The 25,408-nt window shown below is 36.3% G+C and overlaps 1 protein-coding gene across 1 annotated transcript in view; it reads right to left on the minus strand.

Moving 5' to 3' along the window:
* The window catches only part of LOC112991965 (adhesion G-protein coupled receptor V1), a 294,714-nt gene that overhangs the window by 80,690 nt on the left and 188,616 nt on the right, over positions 1-25,408 (minus strand). Inside the window, exons 87-88 of the mRNA XM_064499907.1 lie at positions 8,527-8,643; positions 1,511-1,689 (exon numbers count right to left, since the gene is read on the minus strand). Coding sequence (XP_064355977.1) covers positions 1,511-1,689; positions 8,527-8,643 — 296 coding nt within the window. The remainder of the gene's footprint in view (positions 1-1,510; positions 1,690-8,526; positions 8,644-25,408) is intronic.

Below are 25,408 nucleotides of genomic sequence, written 5' to 3' on the forward strand. Positions count from 1 at the left end.
TACATCTAAAGAAAGCCACAGTGAAACAGTTTTTCACTGCATAATGATACCATCAGTCTGCTGTCTAATTTCAATGAGAAGTCTTGATTATGCTACATACAATTCTTGTATGAGCTCTTGTATGAGCGCAGAGGAACATCTTACCATAAGGGGAAGTGCAACACTCCTCATTTGCCATATTCTGTGAAGGAATACCTAGTTATATGACACAGTACAGAGACAGGCAGCACCCGCTGACTGAGCTTGAATATTAGAAATGGTCCACTATTGCAGGCACTTCTGAGCTAAGAGAGGGTAGCAGTAAACCATGGCTAACACGGCTAGACAGCTTCCATGACCCAATCTAGTTCTTTCAGAATTAAATCAGGTATCCCTGCTTATCATGCACTGGACCTTATATATATCCTAAGTGCACACAAATATATATGCATAAATATGTACACATATATATGTGCATGTAAGTAATATTTATAAGTGCATGTACGTATGCGTGTACACACATGCACACACACACAGGCAGTGAATTCCATTATTTACTTCTCACAGTAATTCCCTTTGTATGACAAAAAAATATTCTGAATTTTGCTGGGTTGCATTGGAATGAAGTACACAATATCTTTCTCTTTTATAGAACATGGATGCTCTTCTGTTTTATGTCTACTCTGCAACCACCCTCATAAAAAGTTTTCATAAAAAGAATTAGTACATCCTCACAGTACTTTAAAAAGGAGCTGTGTGTTTACTCTTTGCTGCGCAAGAAGCATGTAATTATGACACAGAGTGAGTAAGCATAATATCCTCATATCCTAGAATAGCTATGATCATAGATTAACTTTGCTGGAAAAGGGGCCAAGGGAAAGGTGATAGGTGCAGACAACAAAAATATTTATCTATGTATCATTTCACTTAAATGTGTCAAGTTCTGTGAAGATGTACTGTTTTAATTAGGACAGTTTTACCGAGGTTAAATAGCGAGGCTTTGAGAGAGCAGTAATAATTATTTGTATTACAGCTATGCCCAACCTGAAAACAGGGTTTAGAATATTATGTATCCAATATTTCAAGAAGTATTTTTGACATGTTATTGTAATAACATTGTTTAGTAGAGAATATTTTTAATAATTTAAGGGGAGGGGTGTTAACATATAAATGGAGACGAAAAAAACCCATTCCTCTGCCCCCTTTTGCAGCAGTCACCATTTCTAGCTTTGAATTGCACAGTCTTGGAAATGAATACGGAGTTTACCGACAAGACAGACATGCCTGAGCTGGCTACCCCAATTCTTAGCCCAAGATGGAACTGAGGAGAAACTGCAGAGGATATACTCCAATTGCTTGAAAAGTACTACATCGCCTACTGATGACATACTTCATTTCCACTAGTCCAGGAATCTCTCTGCCTCCTACTGCATTTGGACATACACATATCCCCTTGCCTACAGTCAAGCAAATTAATAAAAACATGGAAAGTATAATAACTAGCTCATGCTTTTTGGAAAGAAAAACTTACAGATCACTGTAGACAAGACCATAAATCTGTGCTGTGCTCTGATGATAGATTCCTCTCAGAATAATTAAAAGCAGGATTACAACAAAAGCTGGAAGCCCCCAACTCAAAAGGAAGTAAAGTAGATAGCGCCGCTCTGTGTGTTCATCATTCATCACCAGGACGTACCAGAAATTAACAGCCTAAAGAATAAAGCAGAATATTAATCAGTAGACTTAGTCAATGATTAACAGTCCCAAAACCCAAATCACTCTGAAAGTCATAATATGGCATATTCTCTCTCAGCATATGCACATATATAATAATTTTCCAGCGTAAATACTCTGTTCTCATTTTATTCCCATAAGTAACCAAAAGAGACTGATTATAAAAGAAGCATGCTTATTTATGTAATTGTTAGTCTTGGAAGTAGACTATCAGAGAGGGAGAGACACCCTGTTTAGTACAACACATTCCACTTTTGCACTGCAAAAATTGTTCTCTTCTTGGATTTCCATACCTTCACACAAAAGAATGACACAGAATTATGTTCAGCTCATTATCAAACAACATAAGTGAGAACTTTAAAAACATATATGACTCAAAATGAACAAGTGGGATAGCAGAAATCTCTTGAAAGAACTGTTAGTATGAGCAAGGAAACCCTTCTTATAGAACAAAATACTTGCAGAGTTTTGCTCAATCTTTGCATTTTCTTAAGAAGTTCATAGTGGAAACATTTTTTACGCTTAACACAGTTATGCATATTTCCATACATTATTACTTTCTAATAAATGTTGAAACCATCCATAATTAGAATATATATTGCAAAATATTTCTTCACTTCAAACCTATTATACTAACTAGAGCTCTGCATGTTATATAATTATTTTCAACCTTTTATATGGGAAGAATAAAGGATCAATTTTACCTTTTTCTGTCCAAAGGACATCTAATCCAAGTGTGTGCCTCTAGGCTCCTGGGACAGTCAATGGAAAGAGACAGGCATCTTCAGGTACCCAGTGATTCTTACCCAATAATACTTATATCTCTCCATTGACTACACAGGGATTTCACGTAAGACTGATTTATATGCTTAACTTGCAGCTGCTTGTTGTTAGGATAGGTGACTCCCATACGCAGTACCAAGACAGTAAAGTGATTATTTGTGTTTGTAAAACTTTCTGAATTCCCATAGCCAACAGTTTGTCTTCCTGCTTATCCAGGCAAACTGAATTTTTACAATCAAGTGCTTAATTAGTGGTTTGTGGATTGCCTATGTAAGTCTCATCAGCCAAGTATCATTAAAGTTTTTGTTCTGTGATTTATATACTATGAATATACGACACTTTCTATCATGAATCATAAACCACATTACATACAACTTGTTTTCCATAAAAATTATTAGTTTAGTAAGCATTTTAAATGCTCCTCTACAGAATGACATTTTATACGTGCCCAGTGTATACAATTAGACTAATGTAAATAATTGTTATGGCATTTGTCATTGTCATTTGGTGATGGGTGGTGTGTGAACAAAGGCAAGTTTAATTGTCATTGAAGAAACACAGGAAAATCCTAATGTGCAAATTGGAACTGCCTGTATAACTTGAAAAAAACACAGGAAAAACTACTAATTCCATGTTGAACATTCCTGAGAAGAAAATATTAAAGAGTTGAAAATTGGATTTGAAAAAAAAAATCTACATTTTTTAAAAAGGTTTTCTCACTTACTGGCTGATCTATTATAATAGTCTTTTCTCCCTTACTTTATCCCTTGTATTGAAAACTTATTCAAGATTCTGTTTGTCACCTTATGCCAGTAAATATTCCCTGATCTCAAAGGAAATAGGAGTCTTTCCTTTGTGCAGTTAAAAGCTAGCTGTAAGAATGAGGAGAAGCAGAAGACAGGCGTGGAGAAATCTTCAAAGTACATAGCCTTGTAATCCTGACTAGGCTGTACTTCACTGTGAACATTTCCAGGCAGCAAATCCTTGAACTGATTTATGCCATTACACTCAGGGATTGTTCGTTCTACTAATTCTGACTATCTGGTCACCATTGTTCTCAGTCATACCACTGAGATTGTTTTCTAAGAAATGGTACCATATGTCCTTGCCTTATGTTTGTTTAGTCACATTTACCTGTACCACCTGATTTATCATAGGAGAACACTTAACACCAGTGTTCCTGCAAAGATTTAAGGGAGTTTAGTTAGTTCACCATTTCATTTGCAGTGACATTTCTATCTTGATAATTATAAGTTCTTGTCTACAACCCCCTTTTGATGATCCAAAATTAAATCAATGAAATACAAACAATGGAGCTAATTTTAGCAAATCCTTTCCTGTTGCCATGCTGCAATAACCAGTTCTACAGAGGTTATTTCTCACCTGTTCAGGTAGAGCAAATGTACAAGTTCTGATTGTTTCGATGTAGAATACAAAATAATTATTAATTGAGCTAACATTTTAATGAGACAAAGCTAAACTCAGCGACTTCTTTCTTTTGGAGTGAAACAATCAATTGAAGCTACCTTCCTCAAAGTGGGATGCTTTATTTATTTATTTATTTTTCTTTCTTTAGCAATAGGTGTGGATGTCAGGTAAAGATTAGCAAAAAAATGCTTTAAGTAAAGTCTTTCCCAGTTTAGTGGGAAAGCTTCTATTTCCCTTCATCCTTCTTTTTAGGAATGGGGCACGGCATTCATTTTCAGAATTGTTGCATCCTTTCATATAACTAGCTTTTGGATCCTGTTAAGCAGTCCATAAACCATGCTTAAAAATAAGCATTATACTTACTGTAAGATAAGTACTTGTCTTACAAGTCTGCAAGTAAATTTACAGAAAACTTTAAGGTGCCAGTAAATCCAGGAGGGGGATTCAGGTATGGGGGACAGCAGGCTCATGATACTCACTCTGTTTTGCTTATTGCATTGGCACTTTCTCTGTTGATTTATTCCACTTTAGCAATGGCTCAAATAAAAACAAACTGTGTAGAGTCTATCTTTTCCCACGATTCTTCTCCTATGTCAAAACTGGCAATTGAGGATTTAAACAGGTTTATTTTTTCCCCCCTCAAAAGACAGTTTTTAACATATTACTTTTTTTTAAATGCTTTTTTGTAACAAGTTAGAAAATGTAAAAAAAAAGAGAGAGAGAATTCTATTTACTTATACTTGGTTGTCATACTACAGATTGATGGAAGGATAACAGATTATGGAAAGGCATCCTTAGAGTATGTTGTTAAGATAAAAAGACTGCTTTTGACAATACAGGCTTATGCTGTAAGGTAGCAGTTGGTGAGGACATTTCTAAGAAGGAAAACTTCTGAATTTCAGACATGAGTATGAGGCAAATATTCCAGGTTAAGTTCACTCTGTGGGCACAAAGAAGAGTAATTTGCACCTTGCTCACTCCTTTTCTCTTGTGCTCAAGAAAGCTTTATCCTTAAAAAAAAGGGTAAGGATAGTAACACTTTGCATTCTATATAAATTCCCCATAAAAGCCAAAAAATAAGACAAAACAATAGGACAAGAACAATATAGACAAGCAAGTGGCAACAATGATCTGATGTGCCCCTTCATTCTGCCTCTGCCAACAGAGCAGGTCTCTGAGGTCCTCCTCATTCCTGCATTTCAGTAACTATGTGGGTAGTATAAATAGTGATAGAGAATGTAAGCCTACAAATACAAGTTAAAACTGTAAAAAGAGTTAGAATGCCAGGCTATGGATTTTGTTGTTGTAACCATTAATAAAATATAGTAAAATGCTACGTGCAAGCACTAGAGCTAGTAGTATCTGGCTATAAACTACAGAAGATGCACAGATTAAGACAAAAAGGTAAGGAAGTTGCCCTAGAATCTAGGAAGGGAAAATCTTTGATAGATCTGGACTACAAAGTTCAACCTGTATAGGTCCAGCTGTGCAGACAACTGGTTTTACCTGAAGACATTTGTTGACTGGAAATGTTGTCCAGGCACATTTTGAGTACTGCAGTTTAAATTGCACACCTCTCAAACCTGATCATGATATTCATCCACTTCTGTGTGTAGTGATCAAGGCCGGCATTAGCAGATATGTATAAAATCTGTCAACAATCAAGCATATGCACTACTCTATACAGCGCCCAAGTGGGCAGAGTGACTGCATGAGTGGTACAGAATCTATTTACATATTTTTGCCTACTACGTCCCAGACAAAAGTCCTATGTAGGTATAAACACATTACTAAGGATGTAATGCTGTCTCCCAAATCAGGTCATGTGTGTTAAGTATCGATTCTGAGAAATACAATTTCCTAGGCATCTAAATCAGCCATTTAGACAGCAGTAGCAGCTAGAATTTCCAGATCAGTCCAGTTTTCCCCTGGCCCCACAAGCTTTGTCAATATTGTTGTGGGGACCAAGGACGGAGATGTTCGTGGCATTCCTTTAGTGCCTGAGCATTGCTTCCTCACTGTTTTGGGTAGAAATGGTAAGAGAGAAGGGACAATGTTCACAGCCTGACAGCAGAGTAAAGCAGTCTGTCCCCATCCCAACCGCACTGTGAGTTTCTTAGTGACATGGACTGCACTATAACTGAGACATCTGCTACAATTCAAAGCCTTAAATTGAGACAAGGGCTCCAGAAACCTTTGAGAAAGATTCTCAGAATAGACAGTCCTCTGCCCAGTTTCATCAAAGGGGACTGGATCTCTTAGAATACTTCCAGCTATCCATGTGATGGATACATTATTTCTCTGCTGCAGAACAGGGCAAAGATGAGATACACCTTTAGGACACTGAAGTCTGAGATTCAACCCTGTGCTGCAGAGCAGGCTATTGAAACAGTCTTCTGTTAGCTGAGGGCTCCACTCTCTAGACAACTGGCTTTCTCAGTCTCTTCTGCTGATGTGAGTAATCAAACACGAATTATGGTATGGAGAAAGACTCAAGAGCAAGTGGTTAAGAGCACATACTTAGGAAAGAAAAATTTAAGTTTCTGTTTCAATAAATGTATAATTATTTTTATAAATTGGGACAGTTACAACAGCAGAAATAAAGAGATTTCTCAAAATAAACAATGGCTAGAAGATTGATCCACTTAGCTCTATAGTGGGAGATACAAATTCAAGACCCTACTATCAGTCAAGGGGAGCAGAGACTGCAGCTGAGGGCAGGTTTCATCTGCATTTCAGATTTTTTTCTTTCTTGGGTCCTTCTATCTTCAGAACTTTTTCACAGCTCAAGACCTGTCCCTAGACAAAGAGATATTCCCCTTCACTCTGATTTTTATTCCTGGCTACTCTTGACAGTGCATCACTCAATAGGTTATCAAGGATTCTTCTCTTAAGCACCTTTGTCATCTCTGAATTACATGAAGAGCTCTCATGACTAATTCAGGGATGAGGCTTATCGTGAATTTTATAATTCACAGAATATTTTAAAAATGACTAAAAAAGATGCAATCTGATGTAATCTATTCATACTTCCCAAAAAGTTTTTATGGATTTTTTCATAGGAGGACTACTGTACAAATCTGTAATCATTTTGTGAAAGAAAAATCACAGCTTGGCTATGAAAAGGACAGTGAAATAGGAAAAAATAACTAATTCTCATCTTGGGCAAAGATATTACATAACTTCACTGTAAGATATGTGATATTTCATACACCAATGGTCTGAAATAGTGATTTGGAATAAAGAAATAGTAAAATCTACAGGTGACAAAATGATTTAGGTTAGTCAATCCAAGAGAAAGTCACAAGCTAAGCTATATGAAAGGGAAATATGGCAGACAAAGTTCAGTACTGACAAAATAGAAAGTAATGTCCACTAGAGAGAATATTTATTCTTGCTAACTGCATAAATTGAGGAAAAAACAACCATAATAAAAACAATATTACGCCTCATTAGAGCCAGATCGGTTTAAATCTCTGTTTAGTATGGAGTGAAAAATAAATAAATAAAGGGCAGTGCTCCATTTTTAGGAACAGATGCAACCATAGTGTAAGTGATGAAGCCATATAGTTGTGACTGTATCACAATGCATACATCATATCAAATGGGATCTAAAATACCCTGTTAGGCTGTTAGGGTTCTCAGCTCTTGGGATTTTGCTCTGTTTAAACTAATTGCCTGAGACAATCCCAGGAAAATGCCAAAGACTGTGCAAATGTCACTAGGACTGAAAGTTATATTTATATACAGCCTAATTTGCCATTTTTGATATGGTCTGACAGCCTGCATATTAGAAGGTTTGTATGGTAATGAGATAAAAGTCTGTAGCTGCATATATAATGCTGCGTGCTATAAATGTGCTATGGACAAATCCCATTACTCAAATATATGCCAAGAGTTATGCATTAGACAGTGCGAAATACACATTTCCAGAAGAGGAAACGATAATGTATTTTTTAAATTAACTCATAGCTTGTTACTTTGACTAGCTTACAACTGATACTTTTCCATGTCAAATTTGATTGTTCATGGTCTTCCACTGTTTTTTTTTCTTTTTTCTTTTTTTAGTATCATGTACTATTGTATAATGTGTCAAAATCCTGGAAATATGCAGTTTAATGCAAACTTTTGGCCTTATATTTTCTCTTTGCTACATTTTGAAATGCTTGTCACATTATGCAAGTCTATAGACTAAAATGATATCAACTCCAAAAATGCCAGTGTAGTTTATACTTGCATTTTGCCTTTAAGAGACTGTTTCAAAAGACCACGGAAGAGATGCTTAGAAAAGCTATTAACTCTAATAAAACAGTTCTTCTGTGTTTTTAGAAAGTAATTTCTATAGGATAACTTTCAAAGTGAGATGTGGAAATTCTTACACACTTGTAATCGATAGTAGTGGAAAAAATCTTTATGAAGTTTGAACATTTACTGCTGGATCTGGACACACCAGCTTAATAAAGAACATCTAATGGTTTGCTCCCCTAGTAGCACGAGACTTCAAACATACATATACTAAAAAATACTAGGAACACAGTATAAATATCAGTTACTTCTAAAGAGATTTTGGGGAGGAAGTGAAAAAAAAACTAAAAGACTAACCTGAATAAGCATCCAGCTGAACTGGCAGAGGTAAAGGTAATGGGTAACAGATGCGAGGGCAGAGCAGCTTTCCTCTGAGAGATGTTGGCTCATGTAAGCTGAGCCCAGAAACGAAATCTACAGGGGAAAAAATACGAACATGCATATTGGAATCAAACAAAATTAATATAATAATAATAATAATGAGAAAGAGGAATTATCTTCAGTTTGGGAGAAAAACAAACACTAAATTACAGTTCCAGAGATTAAGGAGAGATACATTAGAAAACTGTTTTCAATATTCCCCCTAAAGAAGTGACTCTTGAACATCGTCAACTACGAGACCAGCTTTAAATTTCTTGCAGGCAATCTGGTATGTGTCATGTTAATATTTGAAAAGACTATAAAGAGACTAAATTTTTATTGTTTAATATTGTCCCATGGACTATTTGCCATGCAATTTTAGACACTAGTTTTGGAACTGAGGGTGAAGATTTTCCTCCATAAAATATAAAGACACGTTACGTACTCATGTTTGTAGGGCCAGAAATTTTGTCAAGAGATATTAAAAATAATTCATTGATACCATAATATTGGTGTGTTGTGTAAGCACTTTAACGGATTATTTCATTTTTTGCCTGCAAATTCTAATTGCACAAATATTCTGTTTATAATCTTTGCATTATTGTCTATGATTTCACATGGACTTAGCACTTTCCACCTTTTCTTGAACGTTGTCATATTCACTCAGATGACTTTCTTGACTAGTCTTCTATAAGTACTAATGTTGTTGACTGGACATGCAGGCCCCAAATCTCCTCTGATCCATACCCATACAAATGCAATTATTCTTACATTACACCAGTGTGAAAGAATAAGCAGGCTCACAGTTTTCCAGCTTCTATGAATGAAGAACATTCAAGAAAGCAGATCTATTCAAGCTGTAATGTTGAGATAATTTTCATTTTCAGGCTGTGCAATAAGTGCAACACACCTATAGTTGGGTTTAACTGTCTCATTGAAAGCTTTTATAATATATCTTGCATATCTCATCTGCACACTCTGTACAGTCTCAGAATATCACATGGGAAACTCTTGTAAATCTTATCACCTGCCCTACCAATCCCTTAGAAAAAGGAACACCCCAAAACAAGGAAACAAACTTGAGACATTTAATCTCTTCCAAACTATCAGACATCTAACAATATTATACTCCATCGCATAAGATTGTACTACTGGATAAAAAGGAGTAAGCATTTCTTCTGTTGCCTAAGAGTAGGGCAGAATTTCATACTCACTAGAGAGATATGTGATGTTCCAAATCATGCCAAAGATCAGAGGATAGTGTCTTGGCCTGATCAGTAGCCAGTCTTTTGTCTACGAAATAAAGATACCTCACTACTGACCCTGACTGCACTAAACCCCACCAGACAATTTCAGTATAACAGAGACGTTATTGGTTTATTCTATATTAAAACAGACATGGGAAAAAAACAAAGCACACATTGAAAATTAAAATACATCTCAAAGAGTTTCAGCTCTGCCTTCTGTGAATTTTTTTTACTGAGGAAATAGTTCTACAAGCAGCCTTTATTGAAGAATTAATGTTTTCACATAAAGAAAGGCTCAATTTACCTACTGAATGCCTGCACCAATTGATGATTTTTCCTTTCCTTCACAAAGAATACTACTATGTTGAGCAACAACCTACTGACTTTTTAGTAATAACAGTTTATGGATTGTGCAGGCTGTTTCAAAACTGAGTTATTTAATGTAACTTTTGAGGTGGGATGGGGTGGGGAAGGACATTAAAGTATACCAAGTGTTTTGGCATATCCCTGGAAATGGCATGAGTTATCCAACACCATATATGTACTTTTGTTATAGATACAAAGTCTCCTTACCATGAAAAAAATCTTTATGAAGATGGGCTGTGTATATTGATAGACAAATACTACAGCAAATAGGTATCTCTCACATCGACAATATTATCTAATACTGAAACAGAACAAATAACAATGAACAGCTGGACAACAACCAGACTAAGAACACTTATGAGGTGCCATTTCATTGCCAAAAGGAAAAAGAAGCAATTCTAGTGCTTTCTGGGGACTTCCTGAGTGCTCTGCTGGAAACTGGAATCTAACCATGCCAACACTCAGTTATTAAGAGATTAACACACAGCTTAATATGGACAGCTGTTTGCCAAATACTGACAGGGCTGAAACAAATGTTATTGTCTGGAGGGGGTTAAATAATTGAAATATGTGTGCAATAGCTGCCTTCCATTAGGGATAAACACAAGAAATGTTTACATAAACAACTCTGCCGCACCAGCTAGCTCAAACAGTACCAACAGTACTTTTTACAAAACGTGAAGAAATGCCTGCAGTTACAGCAAGCACAGTACAAGACACACATAGGCCAAGAGGGCTTACTGGCTCTTGTCCTCTGAAGGCTTATGTATATGTCAGAGACGGATTGACAGACTGGGGACAGAGACAAAGAAGGGATGCAAAGACAAGAACACAGACTGAGCAAGTCCTGGGAACATGTTTCTGGCACCTTTTGGGCTGAATGTTGGCTTGAAAGGCTTTTGCAGCTGTAACCAGAAAAACTATCATTTCTAGTCTCTTCCAGAGTTTCAAGAAAAAAAATTATATGTTTTGTATATAAGAAAAAAATCATCAAAGATATCTAGCTCTGTCAACAGTTTTCTAACCAAAACAATATGAAGGATCCAAATTTTTGCTAAACATACAAGTCATAAATAGTAGATGCATACCTTTTGCGGATACTGATGCTTGTTGAAGAAATAAAACAGCTAAAAGGCTGAAGTAATCACTCAGCTAAGAATTTATTGTAATGTGGCATTACGGTGTTTAAGGCAAAAAAAAAAAAAAGTATTTTTCATATAATTTTTGCCTTGCATCCTGGGCAGAAGAGACGAGTGCTCTACTGGGAATTGGTTTATAACCCAAAAATCAAATGGTAGACAATATTTTGAAATTTTTGGAAAGAAGATCATACTTAAACTACGCTGTTCTGTCAAATACTGGCAGCATTGCAACTCACAGCTTATAATGCAATACACTACAATTTAGTGGAAGCACAAGCAGTGCAGGCCATTGAATAAACCTTTCTCCCATGATCTCTGAGGCAGTTAAGAAAACACACAAGGAGCACCTTCCACATAAATTGCCCCTTAGGCCTGATTGCCTCATGTCTTCTGTACTTTGCTTAGTTTCTAGTTGCGATGGGCAACCCATGTAATAAGGCAAAGATGTAACATATATTGGAATAAACGTCTTGAGAGATTATTCTCTCTTGGAGCATAAAAAAAACCCCCACATAAACCACCTATGGCATGGGTTCCTCTTGATTCCAATAGTTCAAGAGCTCTATTTATGGAGATCGTATGATTTTAAAATGTTCCTTAGCAAACAATTTTTTGTAACTTGGCATTTGGTTCTATGCAGACACTATACATAATGCTTTTTCCTGCTACTTGTCAAGATGATCAGTCCTAACCTGAAATGATTTAATCAAGAGATAACAAGTAACTCAAGTCACTCAAGTAATAGGCTGGTAATTTCGTTAACCTGTGTGTGATATTTCTGTGCAACAGTGATTCATATCACTCAGGAGGTTCTTCTTGATAAAATGAACAAATAAAGGTTAAAAACCAAAAGATGGTAAATCAATGCACTTCTGTTAAAGCAAAAAAAAAAAAAATATCTTTCACAGGGTTCCTATCCGACAGTCATTTATTCAACAGCTGAACTGATCAGTTAATTAACCAGAATATTGTAATTCCTTTATAGGGCTAAGACAATTACCTAGCAATTATATACAATCACATTAGAACCTGGGCATTCAACCTAAGTCATCAACACCAAATTATAAATGAATAAGAGATGATTTATAAAACTACATTTCTGTATGAAGAAGAATAGTTTTGAACCACGGTCTCCAAGCAGTAGACTGTTTCAGAACCTCACTCCTTTTCTAGTTAAGAGCCGCCTTCTGGTTTTCAGCCTAAACTTACTCATGGTCAATTTACATCTATTTGTTCTTCTGTTAGAAGCCTCTCCTGGTAAGCAGCTTTTCCTCCTCCCTGGGGTTTGCACTATCATGAATTCACAGAAAGCAGCAGTATTCTACCTCAGACTTCATTTTTCAAGGCTAAATAAGCCAATCATTGCACAGTGTAGTACTCCATAGGAAATGCTGGAGCTTGGCTGGGCAGCAAAAGCAGTTCAGTTCTGCAAATACAGCATTCTGTCTGGATCAATTTGCCTTGTTTCTCAAAGTAATCCTATGTACTGCACCGTGAAATTTATACTTCTGTGTATTCTCCCTTTATGAAAGTCTCTCCAGTTTCTATTCCAATTTCATAGTCCTTTTCTATGCCAGTTTCACTTTGATTCTGTCCTTTTTGAAAACAGGTACTCAGGGTTGGATGAAGAGGAGCTGCAGAGGTCTCAGAAGGTTCTCACCCAGTATGTCCTTATATCCCATGAAACCACCTTTTCTGATATATGGTAATAGCATGGTTACCTCATGGTTATCTAGTACATCTGCATTTTCTTCTCATTTCTAACTGATTATTTCTCTCCAGAGAGGAAAAGCTTCTGCTATTAACCTACAAGTTATGACTTTTCACTTTTGAACTAGCAAATATTACCCTATTTCATGCTTCAATCTTCAAAGCTATTCGCATCTTTCCACATGCTATCTGGATTGCTATCCCAATACCCCTTTATAGCGACAGTGTTTCTCCGTTTTATGCCATTGGTTTACTTTGCCAGGGCACATTATTTTCTCTTCCAAAGACCAGTCCTTTAGGATCAGTGAAATACCTCTCTCTATTCACCACTCTCTTATAGCTGTCTTTTTTTCCATTAGTCTTTCTCTTCCCATGTTCAAATTCTTGGACTAATACTCCTCTATTATTATTTTCTAATTATGTGACATATTAAGTATTTTACTCCATTTATCTTATTAGAAAAAAACTACCAGGTTAGTCTGACATGGTCTAAGCATAAACACATGGGAGACCTTATTCTCTTATCTCTCTGTTTTTTGATGCATTTTTTTCTAAACTCTCACATGCTACTTAGACCAAATTAATGGGTCTGCAGTTGCAAAAGATTATGTCCCCTTTTTAATGTACTATTTTTCAGTCACACAGTATCACTCTGAATTGATGGATTTGTTAAAAAACACTTTCTGCTAGACCTGCAAGGTCTCATGCTGGCATTCTCAAATTTAGGGGTGGGGTCCCTTTTGTTCCCCTGTATGAATGCACCAATCCCTTGGGTTCTGCTTCTACCTCAGTAGTGGTAACTTTCATTCCATACTATTAATTCTATTAACCAGCCTGCCTTTATCCCAACAACAATGTTCAACATCACTGTCTCCTCTGAAAATGTGAAGATTTTAATTTTATTAATTTGGAGCCATACTTAATTTATTTCATTGTCCTGCCTCACTACTTAGTTTTACCAGAAATTTTACATTATTTTCTCTTCATTTACATAACTAAAAACCTTTTGCCAAAAATTCCATATAAGAAAATTACACTGTTCTCATGTAATATGACCATCCAAATATACATGACATATTCATTAATGCCAAGTATAGATGATGTCAAGGAATCAGTCAGCTTTCTAATGCTAAAGGAATTTATTGAAATCTTGTGAAGTCAGAACTGGAGGAGCAAAACTTGCCTTGTTACATAAATTTACAGAGTAAACAATAATTCCACTTGTCTAAGTGAAAATTGCATTTCAAGTATTATATAAAAGAGGAAAGGGAACGACATGAAGACTGAAGCAACTCCGTATCAGTCCGGTAAAAAATAGCTGAGTGAAAAGTAAGTTGGCTGAAACTTAAATGAGAGCAAATATGTAAGAATAATAAATAACTGGAATACAAAGTAGCACTAATTACAACTTGCCCCATGCTGAAATGCTGCTAGATGATAGACTTTAAAATGAGGCTACAGCATGCAATACATTGAAACAGATCTTATCTCTACTCTGAACCATAGAAGTAAAGACCTTAAACTGTACCTCTGACCAGAATGGACTAAGTCAGTTTTTGGACATATATGCACAAAACTCACATATTATGTGTACTGCCATATACTACTTCATCACTGTATGACCGAATCCAGGACTGCACATGGGTAAATTTATCTGTGAATAAAGTTGCGAGTGTCTTTGAAGAAACCTTGATATTAATGAATTGCTATAGATACCATATTATTTGCAGTATTTCTCATTCTAAGTATACTAAACGCTACAAACATTTTATTTTTTAAGATATAAAGGAACTATAAACATTTGCAATGATGCTTACTATAACAGGACAATGCACATTTTTATGAATTCTACTGAAGAATTAGCCTTGAATGTTTGTTTCTCTTTATTCAAAATTTCAATAGTGATGAAGGCCAATGATTCCAAATGGAAAACCGAAATATCAGCACTTTCTATTACTTCTGGATTTAAGCCTATATCATGGCTTCCACCAATTGTTTTGAACTCGTTTGAAAAATACTGTATTAAAATGGTTACCATTATGGTGTATTTACCTCCTTTTAGAACTGTCCCATGGAAGTGCAGTAAAATTCCTGAATTCGCAATACTTCGATGAAAGAATATTCCTTTATAAAGACAAACTTGTTTTTTTATGGCAAATCACATCATGTAATCTGTTCTCAGTCAGAAAATATACAAAACCTAATGAATTTTCTGTTAAAATCTATAAATAAATAGATTTACCATGTGCCTGCCAACCTGAAACTATTAATCTTAAGATTCTCTCCTATATTTTCAGCCTAACATTGCAATAAATACTGGAAAAAAAAATCTTTGTTCTACGAAGATCCAAGTATATCTGATGTGATCTAATGTGCTATTAGCTATAGCTCATTAGCTATACTTTAACTTCTTCAGAAATACTAGAAATCAGAAACTTTCACCACTGATATTGTAAATGCACAGATAAATCCATTATGCAATAAATAAAATAAGGTGTAAAGTAAAATAAGTAATGTATAATCAGGAGTTGATCTATAATGTTAAGAATTGTAAAAATGTTTCCATGTGGGGAGAACAAACCCTAGTTACAGTCTTTCCCTTGTGTTTCAAGAAGTGCTGAAATGGCAGTATGTTGTTCTGGGAGGAGGAAAAAGAAGGAGAAAACCTTGCTGTGCTCTAGAAAAAAAGCTGTGGGTCATTTTCAGTTGGTTTGAACAGGCTTTGGGGATGATTTATTCAAAAAAAAATCTCAGTAGAGGACATGATCATTGCCACGTCCAAGTCATTACATTCCTATTTTCTTGTTATTAGTGCCCTGAATGATAATTGTGGATTAATTTGGTATAGTTCTGTGTATCTCTGTTGTTTTCAGAAGGCAAGCCCAAGCAGATATAAAACCATTAAGCAGCAGAACAATACGCATTTAGTTCTGGAAGAAGGTACTCAGCTAGGACTTGCTGCATCTGTTGGCTCAAAAGTTTCACTTTCGCATCCAAGCAGGAAGCACCCTTGCATCCTGTGTCTTTTCAGACTTCCTGATTACAAGATCCTTCCCCACTGGCAGAAGCCCACAGACCAAGCTGTCAATTTGTCCAGAGTACTTACGAGTGTATTGATAAAGGTTATGCCAGTATATTTATGCTGCATTTCTGTAATTTCTGTAAATTTCTCTTGCGTACGAAGAGCCTAAATTCACAAAGCTTTACCCACTGTCTTCTTCTGTAAGTAAATGTCTTCACATATATCTTACAGAAACTGATCCTAATAGTGGCTATTTCATTTCTTCTCACATTAAGAATAAATTAATAAAAGAGAATTTTTCTAATTCAAAATTCAATTGTGCCAGATAGATAAAGATTATTTTGTTCCTGACACAGCTTTTTTAACATGCATTTCTATGAAAAAAGAAAACAAAAAGCCCAACCACATTCTATTTGTCATTATACCAATACAATCCCAGAAAAGGAACAGTATCAAAGACAGAATTTATTGTGCTGTACCTTTTGTTGGACTTAATTGCAATGAACAATAGCATAGGAAAGAAAAACACATTAAAACTTTCATGTCCTCACCAAACTGCTCTCTTTTGCTTTGAATTTACTTTATATGGGTAAAAATGGGGTACCCTCCTGGAACACAGGGACACTGCTTAATAATAGTGCCTATGAATCATACTTTTTTTGTTACTGCTCTGTAGGTCAGGACAGCACTGATGTAAGCCAAGCGTTCTTTTTGTGTTTTGTGTTCTGTTATTAAATGCCAGGACAAAAATACCAACAAAGGATGTACCAAAAAACACAAAGATTTATAGACACTAGCAAAAATTCTAAGACAGTCTTTCTGGAAAAGTAACCATACAACACACAGCATGTTTCAGAACATCGAGAAAAATACAATTTAGAAGATTCAAAACATAGTATGTAAGTAGGTCAAAAGGGAAGTCTAATAACTACTTTTTTATCTCATCTTTATTCTGTATTAATGATGCAAAAATAAGAAGCTAAGTTCCTTTGTGAATTTACATCAATGCTAAATGACTTCACTGATCACAAAATTGTTTTAGTGGAATCATAATTCAAAGAATTAGTGCTTTATTACTGACACCAGAAAAACAAGACTTAAGTATTTAGCTTTGTTTCTTTGGCTTCAGTTAAGTCATTAAACATATATTTTAAAATATAAGTGCCTTATGAACGGTAATTCCAAGGTTTTGCTGTATAATTTGCATTATATATTTAGAGATATTTTGCATTTATGAAGTATTTGCTTAAAGAATGCTGATTTTATGTCACTAAACTGGCACATTAAATAAGAAAAGCTAAGCAGCTAATTAAAGTAAAATCACTTGAAATGTTGATTGTGTACTTACAATATAGTGACCCACAGTGCTTTTGTATAAAGATGTTTACGCTTTATTAAGCAACAGCAGAATTTGCAACCATTTTAAATAGTGATTAGACATCAGTAACCATATGTTGCTCATTCCCTTCCCCCATCAGAGCAGGATGCCAGTAGGCTTCATGCTGCACCCAGTCTCTGCCCTCCTCAGTTCCTATTTTTAGCCTCAGGGACTTTTTTGCTTCTCTAAGCAAGGGGGCAGGTAATCGGAGGGGAGCAGGATACCCCCTGAAGATCACGAGGCACCATGATCTACAGCTCATCAGCTAGGAGCTGACGCTGGAGTGGAAGTGAGTCCTCTACAAAGCAAGTCTGTCACAAGTACCAGACTGTATTGTCAGTTATAATTCGGTCTCTATTCCAATCACACCATCCCTTACAAAGAATGTATTAAATGATACCCATTGAGAAGATATACTCAATTTTTTTTTGAAATAAGGAAAAAACAAGGCTTTTAGCAGGTCCTAACCTGTTTAGTTTTACATACAGATTCAGAACACCGTATCTGACAGAGTACCTAATAAAGAAAGTTCATAGTATTGCCTCTGTTTAGATCTAGGCCAAAGGTATACATTGATTTGCCAGTCATTATGGAACACAAGCCAAAGTGCCTGAATCCTGCTGCAAGATCTTCCATAACACAACACTTCTGCCCCATTAATGCAAACAGAGGAGCTGCAAAAGCTGCTTTTTAATACTTTTAAAAAAAACCTCTTCAGTCTTCTCCAGTTTCAAGTACCCAGACATAAGTTATGGCAATCTCAACAGGCTGATTTGACAGACCCAAACCAACCTTTCCTAATGGGCATGCACTTTCTCTGGCAGAATCTGCCTTCTCTTGTTTTCTGTCCAGAAGCTCAGATTAGACCCTGAGCAGGAGACCTGCAGTGAAAGATTTTTGGGGGGCTCTAAAAGCTTCTCAGATGGGATCTCTCTATGCCTAGGACATGTTTTCAAGGTAAAGCTGTCATTAATGAGACTTTTCGCTTCCTATATTTCTGGAGAAAGCTTTTCTTAAAGTTCAGGCACAAGTCTTCTGCAGTAAGTACACAAGAATTTGACAGCATGACCATTTATTACATATAAACTGAATTTAGGACTCTGTCCAGGGTCAGCCATGCATGATGCTGGGTAAGTAAAATCACTACAAGGGAAAAAGGACTTGTTAACTCTTGACACTAAATAGTTACTTTTTTCCTCTTCAGGTTATTTCTGAAGTCACTCCCCAGAGCCTTGATTCTAGCTGGAGTAAACTGCAACTCCCTGTCAGCCTGCATGTCTGGGTTTCCTTCCAGCAGAAATCACAACACAGTATAGGTGAGATTCACCAGAAATTGGGGTTGGGATGCAAATCAGGGTTCCCTCTTGATTAATATATTAAACATAGTGTCAGAGGCCTGCCATACTTCTTTATACAACTAGCCAACCATGAAGGATAACTATTTATCCATCTTCTTGAAAAAGCTAAGATAAAATTGCAGACACATAGTGTCTTCTGGCTTCACTATGCAAACTGCAAGACTTGTGACCTCTGCCTGGAGATTGGTCTTTTGATTTCTCCTTTCTTCTTCACTTAAAATGAACTAGACTAAGCAAAGACATACTAGTTAAACTGTTAAAGGTAATCTGGGTCCTATTTACAGCATTACTAACTGTTAAGCAGCTCAAATAGCAGGTGTCCCATGGAAGTAACCTCCAGCAGAGAGTCCTGACGGTAGATGGTCATCCTTTCCGCTAGCATCTCTGCTGGCAGGACGCGTGCTCTCCACTGTCTAAAGAAAATAACAGAGCCTTATGTGCAGAAAGCAAGATCATCAGATGGCTTTGGGATATATCTTCATTTATGGGTTAGGAGGGCTAGTACAAGGTGAAGTCTGGTGGGATATGAAGGAACATTTAATTGAAGCAGTTTAAGTTTTGCCAGAAGCATTTAACGCATAAGGGGAAATTTACTTTACACACACTAAGCATTCTTCAGCAAGCCCTAGCAGATAAGTCCCATAGTTCTACTATTATTTGTAAGCTATGATATTAAAGAAATGCCAATATTCTTTAAATATTTCTGGCAATATTTGATTCAGGTTGCTTCAAAATGTCAAAATATGATCTAGGGAATGACTAGTTTAGTTAACGGTGTCATCTATTGTGATACAGCTGTCTTTAAATGGTTGCTTTCTCTGTGCAAAATACTCCATAACTAAAAAGTTAAAGAGGGTTTCCCTCCCTAACAGACAAGTAACACAAAACCTTTGTGTTTTGTTGTGTTAATAGAAAGATTGACTTTTGGATCCACACTGATCAACCTGAATAAGTAAATAATGTAGACATTTACAAGCAGTAAAGATTTAAGATGGTTCCACTTGAAGACAAGATTTTTCAGCTGCCTATAATAAAACAATCACAAGTATGCCAGCTGATGCAGAATCATACCTACTATTAAATAATCTCTTTCTATTCTATCTGTTTTGTACAGACTCACCCCACCTGTATACAACTCTGGGAAAGAACTGGGTCATTAGTGCTCTAAGCAGTAATTTAGATTTAAAAACAAAAATGCATTAGATAGGCCAAAAAGGTAAGGATCCTAGAACTGTACCTATCACTACCAGCAATAACATAGATTAGGTACCAAGTGCAACTTTTAGTTCTCAAATAACACTGTAAAAATAGGTGCTAGAGTGTGGCTCAAGTATTTATAGAATTCAGAAGTTGTATCACTGGTGCCATGGACTTTCTTCAGGGGTACAGACTTAATTACTTTTTCAGACTCAGACATAGAAAATTCTTCGTCTAGCTAGATGTTCTGTGGCTCTGTCAACATGTGAAAAGAGCTGGGAAGAAGTAACAGAACAACTGTTCTTCTAGTTTTTATCATGCAGAGATGATTTCTAAAATGAAGTAATGCTTATTCTAGAGTAGAGCACATGTATAGGAAACTAATCTCAAAGAAATCGCCCTGTAATGGCTATTTCATTATTTTGATATTTAGTGACTAGAAGTTCTGGTGAGCAGTGGATAAGACAATGTTTTTGTAATAGTTTCTCACTGAGTTGACTTTGTACAATGAATATAAATCCTAATCCAACTTTGTCTGTCTTGAAAGCAAAGTGGACTAGATGTCAAGGTATGTAATCCATGAAAATTTGTATATATAATGAGAATGTAGAACACACATTAACTCCTTTGTCTAAAGTGGGCTTACAGACAACAGTCAAAAGCCAGACTTAGCAGAATTTTTAAAAATAAAAAGTGATTCAAGTTTAATTCTTTCAAATGTATATATAGATTTATGGATTAAAAAAGAAAAAAAGCACCAAATACTGTTTGTACCTTACCTAGTACATTAGACTGTCACACCCAAAAGGCCAGGTCATGTAGGTTCATATAGTATAATTCCTTTTCCATGGTTTATTATGTAATGGAAAAAAAGGATCTCCTGTCAAATGCTAGAGGAATTTGAATGCACAGTTCTTTATTGTCATTAAGCCAGCTGCTTTTTGTATGTTTCTGTCTTAATTCCTTGCAATTTGAAACATTAGTTTCACAAACTAGTACCAGGGGACCCTGGAAATGAAACGCTTAAACATATTCAATGCTTAGGGCACGATTTTGATCATGTCTGCATATATTATCACACTTACTAGCTTCAAATTTCTGATGCTCACTTAGTAAACATCAAATCAGTTCCTTAACTTGAGACTGCCTCTCTTTATTCAGAGTAATAGAAATCAAACCCAGGTCTGCTATCTACATTTTAAATTTGTCTACTACATTTTCTTTCAATACATAAAAATATTTATGCAGTTTATAAAAGGGTGGGACAAAACCTGGGATGTGAAACAGTCCTTTCATTTCACAGTACTCTCAGTATTTCAAAAATCTTTTTGTTCTAACAAAATTCCAAGATCAGATATAAGAATTAGAGTAAAAGAGAAATTTTATCAGTGATACCCAAAATAGCCAACAACCAATTGATTTGCACTTATCATATTTAGATACATCTAAATTGAAGACATTGAACATGTTTTTAAGTTATAGTTTTACATATGCATAATGGTCACAAGATTGACTGGTGACTCATACCCCTCTTGAGAGAAACTTTAGATCACAGGCTTGACTTTCTATTATCTCAGTCTACATGGAATCCCTAGGTCTAAAAGTGCTTAAACTGCATCCCTGGACTATTATTAAAAACAAAACATCCAATCCCCTGCTCTATCAAACTCAAACAGGAACAGAAATGCAATGGCTAATAACTCGTTTGCTAGGGAATCTAATGACTAGATTGGAGTTGCAGGCAGATATGGTGAGACAGAAGACACAAAACAACCAGTAGATTCCTGGTTTCATCAAGCAAATATTCTCAAAGGAGGCCATCCAACAGACAGGGAAGACAGGGAGAGAGTACAGAGGAAGGTGACTGGCTGTGTGTTTCATCAAAAACTGTATACTCAGTTGGGACAGGTTCATTATGAATTTCTGAATCTGGCATTTTCCCCCAAACATTATACATACCTTCCAAGCTGATTTTAAACTCTTCTCTTGTGTTGAAATACTTTGTTTCCTAACCCTGATGATGATATGTAGGCCTGATTTCAAGCATGTCTCACACTAGAGTTAAGAGCACAGTGGCCAGCTTATTCCCTCACTATTTGAGTCAGCTGTACAGATGTGGAATAGGCCACATGGAAGAAGGAGTCTGAAGGCCCAGCCAGGAAAAGTAAAATAGTAGATGACTCCCTGGGTAGAAAAAGTGACCAGTTAAAGTAGGCAACTTACATTAGCTCCAAAAAATGAACAGGAAAGCCTTGGAGAGCTGCAAGATCCCAATTCAGGCTTTAGCCTACATCTGACAGAGAACACACAGAATAGATCCTGCACTAAAGGAAATCTTAGGCATGTAGCCACAAAAGCCAGGTTCAAAGAATATTTGACTAAAGCAAAAAGCTCTTCCTTGTGCCTGGAGTGTAGGGAGATATGGGACAAATAAACAACAAATCTGGATCAATTCTGTGTTAGCAATTTTTTCAGGGAGAAAGGCATCTGAAAAAAAAGCTGGAACCTAAGACTTCAAAATTAATTCCTCAAAGCCTCATATTAGTATGAATGAGGCAGTTCAAAACTACCAGAGAACTTATCTCTCACTTGAATGAGGAAAAAACTATCGTGTCAGAGTGAAGTCGGAGGTGTGATCTGAATGTATTTCTACATCCTTGAATCCTAGGAATATATTTTAAAATGAAAATCCAGACGCTGGATTACAGTTCTGCAGTTCTGTGATAAGCCAGTTCCAATTACATGACCTTTACCTGCCTACCTTCAGGAGCAGGTAAAAATGGGTCCACGTAGCTTTCCTAGCAGTGACAAACCAACCCATCGAACAAATAAGACCACTGGAGAGAGTTCTTTATATACACCAGCTATGAGCAGCTTCAAGGCTCTTCTACGATTGCTGGGTACTGGCAGAGAGGCTCCAGTTATGGTCCCTCCCAAACTGCAGAGATTGGACATTGCATGTGAGAAAGACAGCTTGGGGCAGGCAAGACAGCTGCAGGGAAAGCAGGTTTGCATTAACATCCAATAGGATTTGAGCTGAAACTTTTTTTTTTTTTTTTAATCACCTACCAGAAATAAAGCTGTTGTGTGATAAATAAAAATTGCTCAAAGCTGTTTTTATAAGAACTGTTTATCTGTTATCAAAAAAAAAGATGAACTTTTGGCCTTGACACTGATTCCGCTTATTGTGGCAACAAAAAAAGAATAACATAACTGAGGTTAAGGGGTGGGAGGAGATGAGATGAATACTAACAACAAAATGCACAGTGCATGAGACTCCAAATCTCTGATTTTGTCTTTTTTTTTAGTCTCCTGTAAAGTTTTAACACTGAACAACTTCTGTCACCTGCTTCTATCAGGCCATCTCAAAGCAAACAGCAAAGCATTCAAAAATCCACATCGGAAAAGGCATTCAGAACTACACCCGAAAACGTGAAGGTCTGTGCTGCTGACTGAGCTAGTACCAAGCCTCTTTCGCAGAGCATTATGCCAACGAGTATACATGCAAACGAGCTAATCCAGGTGGCTGTAGCGGGGAGTGCCGGAGCCGAGCCGTGCTGCCGCCAGCGCCGCCTGCTTCCCCCAGCGCCCCTTCCCCCAGCCCCGCTCTGCTCCCCCTCACTGCTCACTGGGGCCGGTTCAAACTGGCTGGCTCCAGCCCCAGCAACCTCTTCTCTCTCTCAGCTTTTGTTCCCGGTTATAACACAGCACAATTCCCCGTCCTGAGCAGTTCATGTAATTAAGCTACGAAGTGCCGAATATTGCAGGATACCTTTGAATAATATGACTGTGACCTAGGACGAAAAAAATAGCCTTTTTAAAAATGCAAATGCTTCAAACTGTTCTATTTTAGTTGCAATATTATTTATAAATTCCCTTGGCTTTAGTAGTGAAGTAGCGCTAGCTCCCTGGCCACTTTTTATTTAATACCTTATGATTGCATCTATTATCTCTAATTATATGATCCACTGAACCTACCTTGTAAGAAAAATCAAAGCCCATTCTTAATAGCAGAAGATGCAGGGTAGTAATTTTAGAACTGTCTTCTGTTTCATTGTGTCAAATTAAAAAAAAAATAGTAACTGGAAACATTTCAAATCAATTTCCAAATGAACCTCTCTGCACAAAAATCATGTTTAGACAAGAAACTATTTCAGAGCTGATTAAAATTATACGGAATGCTTAGGATCACAAATACTGTCTTCTATTGCATCTGCTGGAACAGCAAGGAAAGCCTGACATATATAATGACCTATTATCTGACAAATAAGCATGGGGTTTTTAATGATATTAAAATCTATATCCAGACCATTCTATCTAATGCTAGTTGATTGATGGAAGTTGCTAGAATAGACAGTCTGCTATGTTTTCATATGGTATATAATACATAACATAATGCAATGAAGAATTCTTTTAAAAATAATGAGGATACAATGTTCAGAGTGAGAGGAATAAAATAACTGTGTTACATTATTTTTTTTCTGGGAAATGTTTTAAGCACTGAATATGCCTATGTCACTCACAGTACAGAGCAATTTTCTCTTGATAGGACCAGAGTCAAACAACTAAGATCTAAGTTCTTTAAAAAGAGCTATTTGTGAGCTGATAGATGCTTAGCCCAGTTTACATTCCTTCCCTGAGGTGACTGCAGCTCCTCTGCAGTTCTGTCACTGTAAAACTGAGAGCTGTTTACATTTAGCAGGCTCAAAAGGATGAATATTTCTTATGGATGTGTGGTAATTTTGCAGGAAAAAGAGCCAAGACAGAAAACAGAGTTTTGAAAAACAGATTTGATGAACATACACTTAAATCAAATATGCAAGAAAAATAGGCCAAACAGAATGGCATTGTATATGGGTGCATATATAATAAGATAAACACCCTCTTTACCTAACTGATAATTCTAACGCAATTAATCACTGCATTAGTGATCAATAAGTGAACAGAAGCACTTTTCCTGTGGTCTCTTTCTCTAGGACCATGGCATGATCCTCCTTATCTTTTATTGCAACACAAGCTAAACATAAAGAATGTTTGACCTTAACAGCCACACATCTTAAACCAATCTTTTAGAGATTGTTTCTGTATTTAGCATCAACATTATGCTTATTCCTACAAAAACATGGATGTTTGTGCTGTGAGCAAGTGCTTCAAATGCTCCCTATGCTCGACCATACTAATAATAGAAAATAGTCCCCCCAGCCCCCTCCCATGTGTTAAATTAATCAACACGAGAAGGTCAAAAGTGCATTAAGTAGTTTATGAACATTAATAACTGAGAAGACACCACCACATATTTGGCCTGCTTTTTTGTTTCTTCTTAGTATGTTCATATAGTCAGTTCTTTGAAATAACTTCTGAACATTGATTCTATGTCAATGCTTCCATACTGCATTTGT

The sequence above is a fragment of the Dromaius novaehollandiae genome, chromosome W, assembly GCF_036370855.1.
Source record: "Dromaius novaehollandiae isolate bDroNov1 chromosome W, bDroNov1.hap1, whole genome shotgun sequence".
Classification (NCBI taxonomy): domain Eukaryota; kingdom Metazoa; phylum Chordata; class Aves; order Casuariiformes; family Dromaiidae; genus Dromaius; species Dromaius novaehollandiae.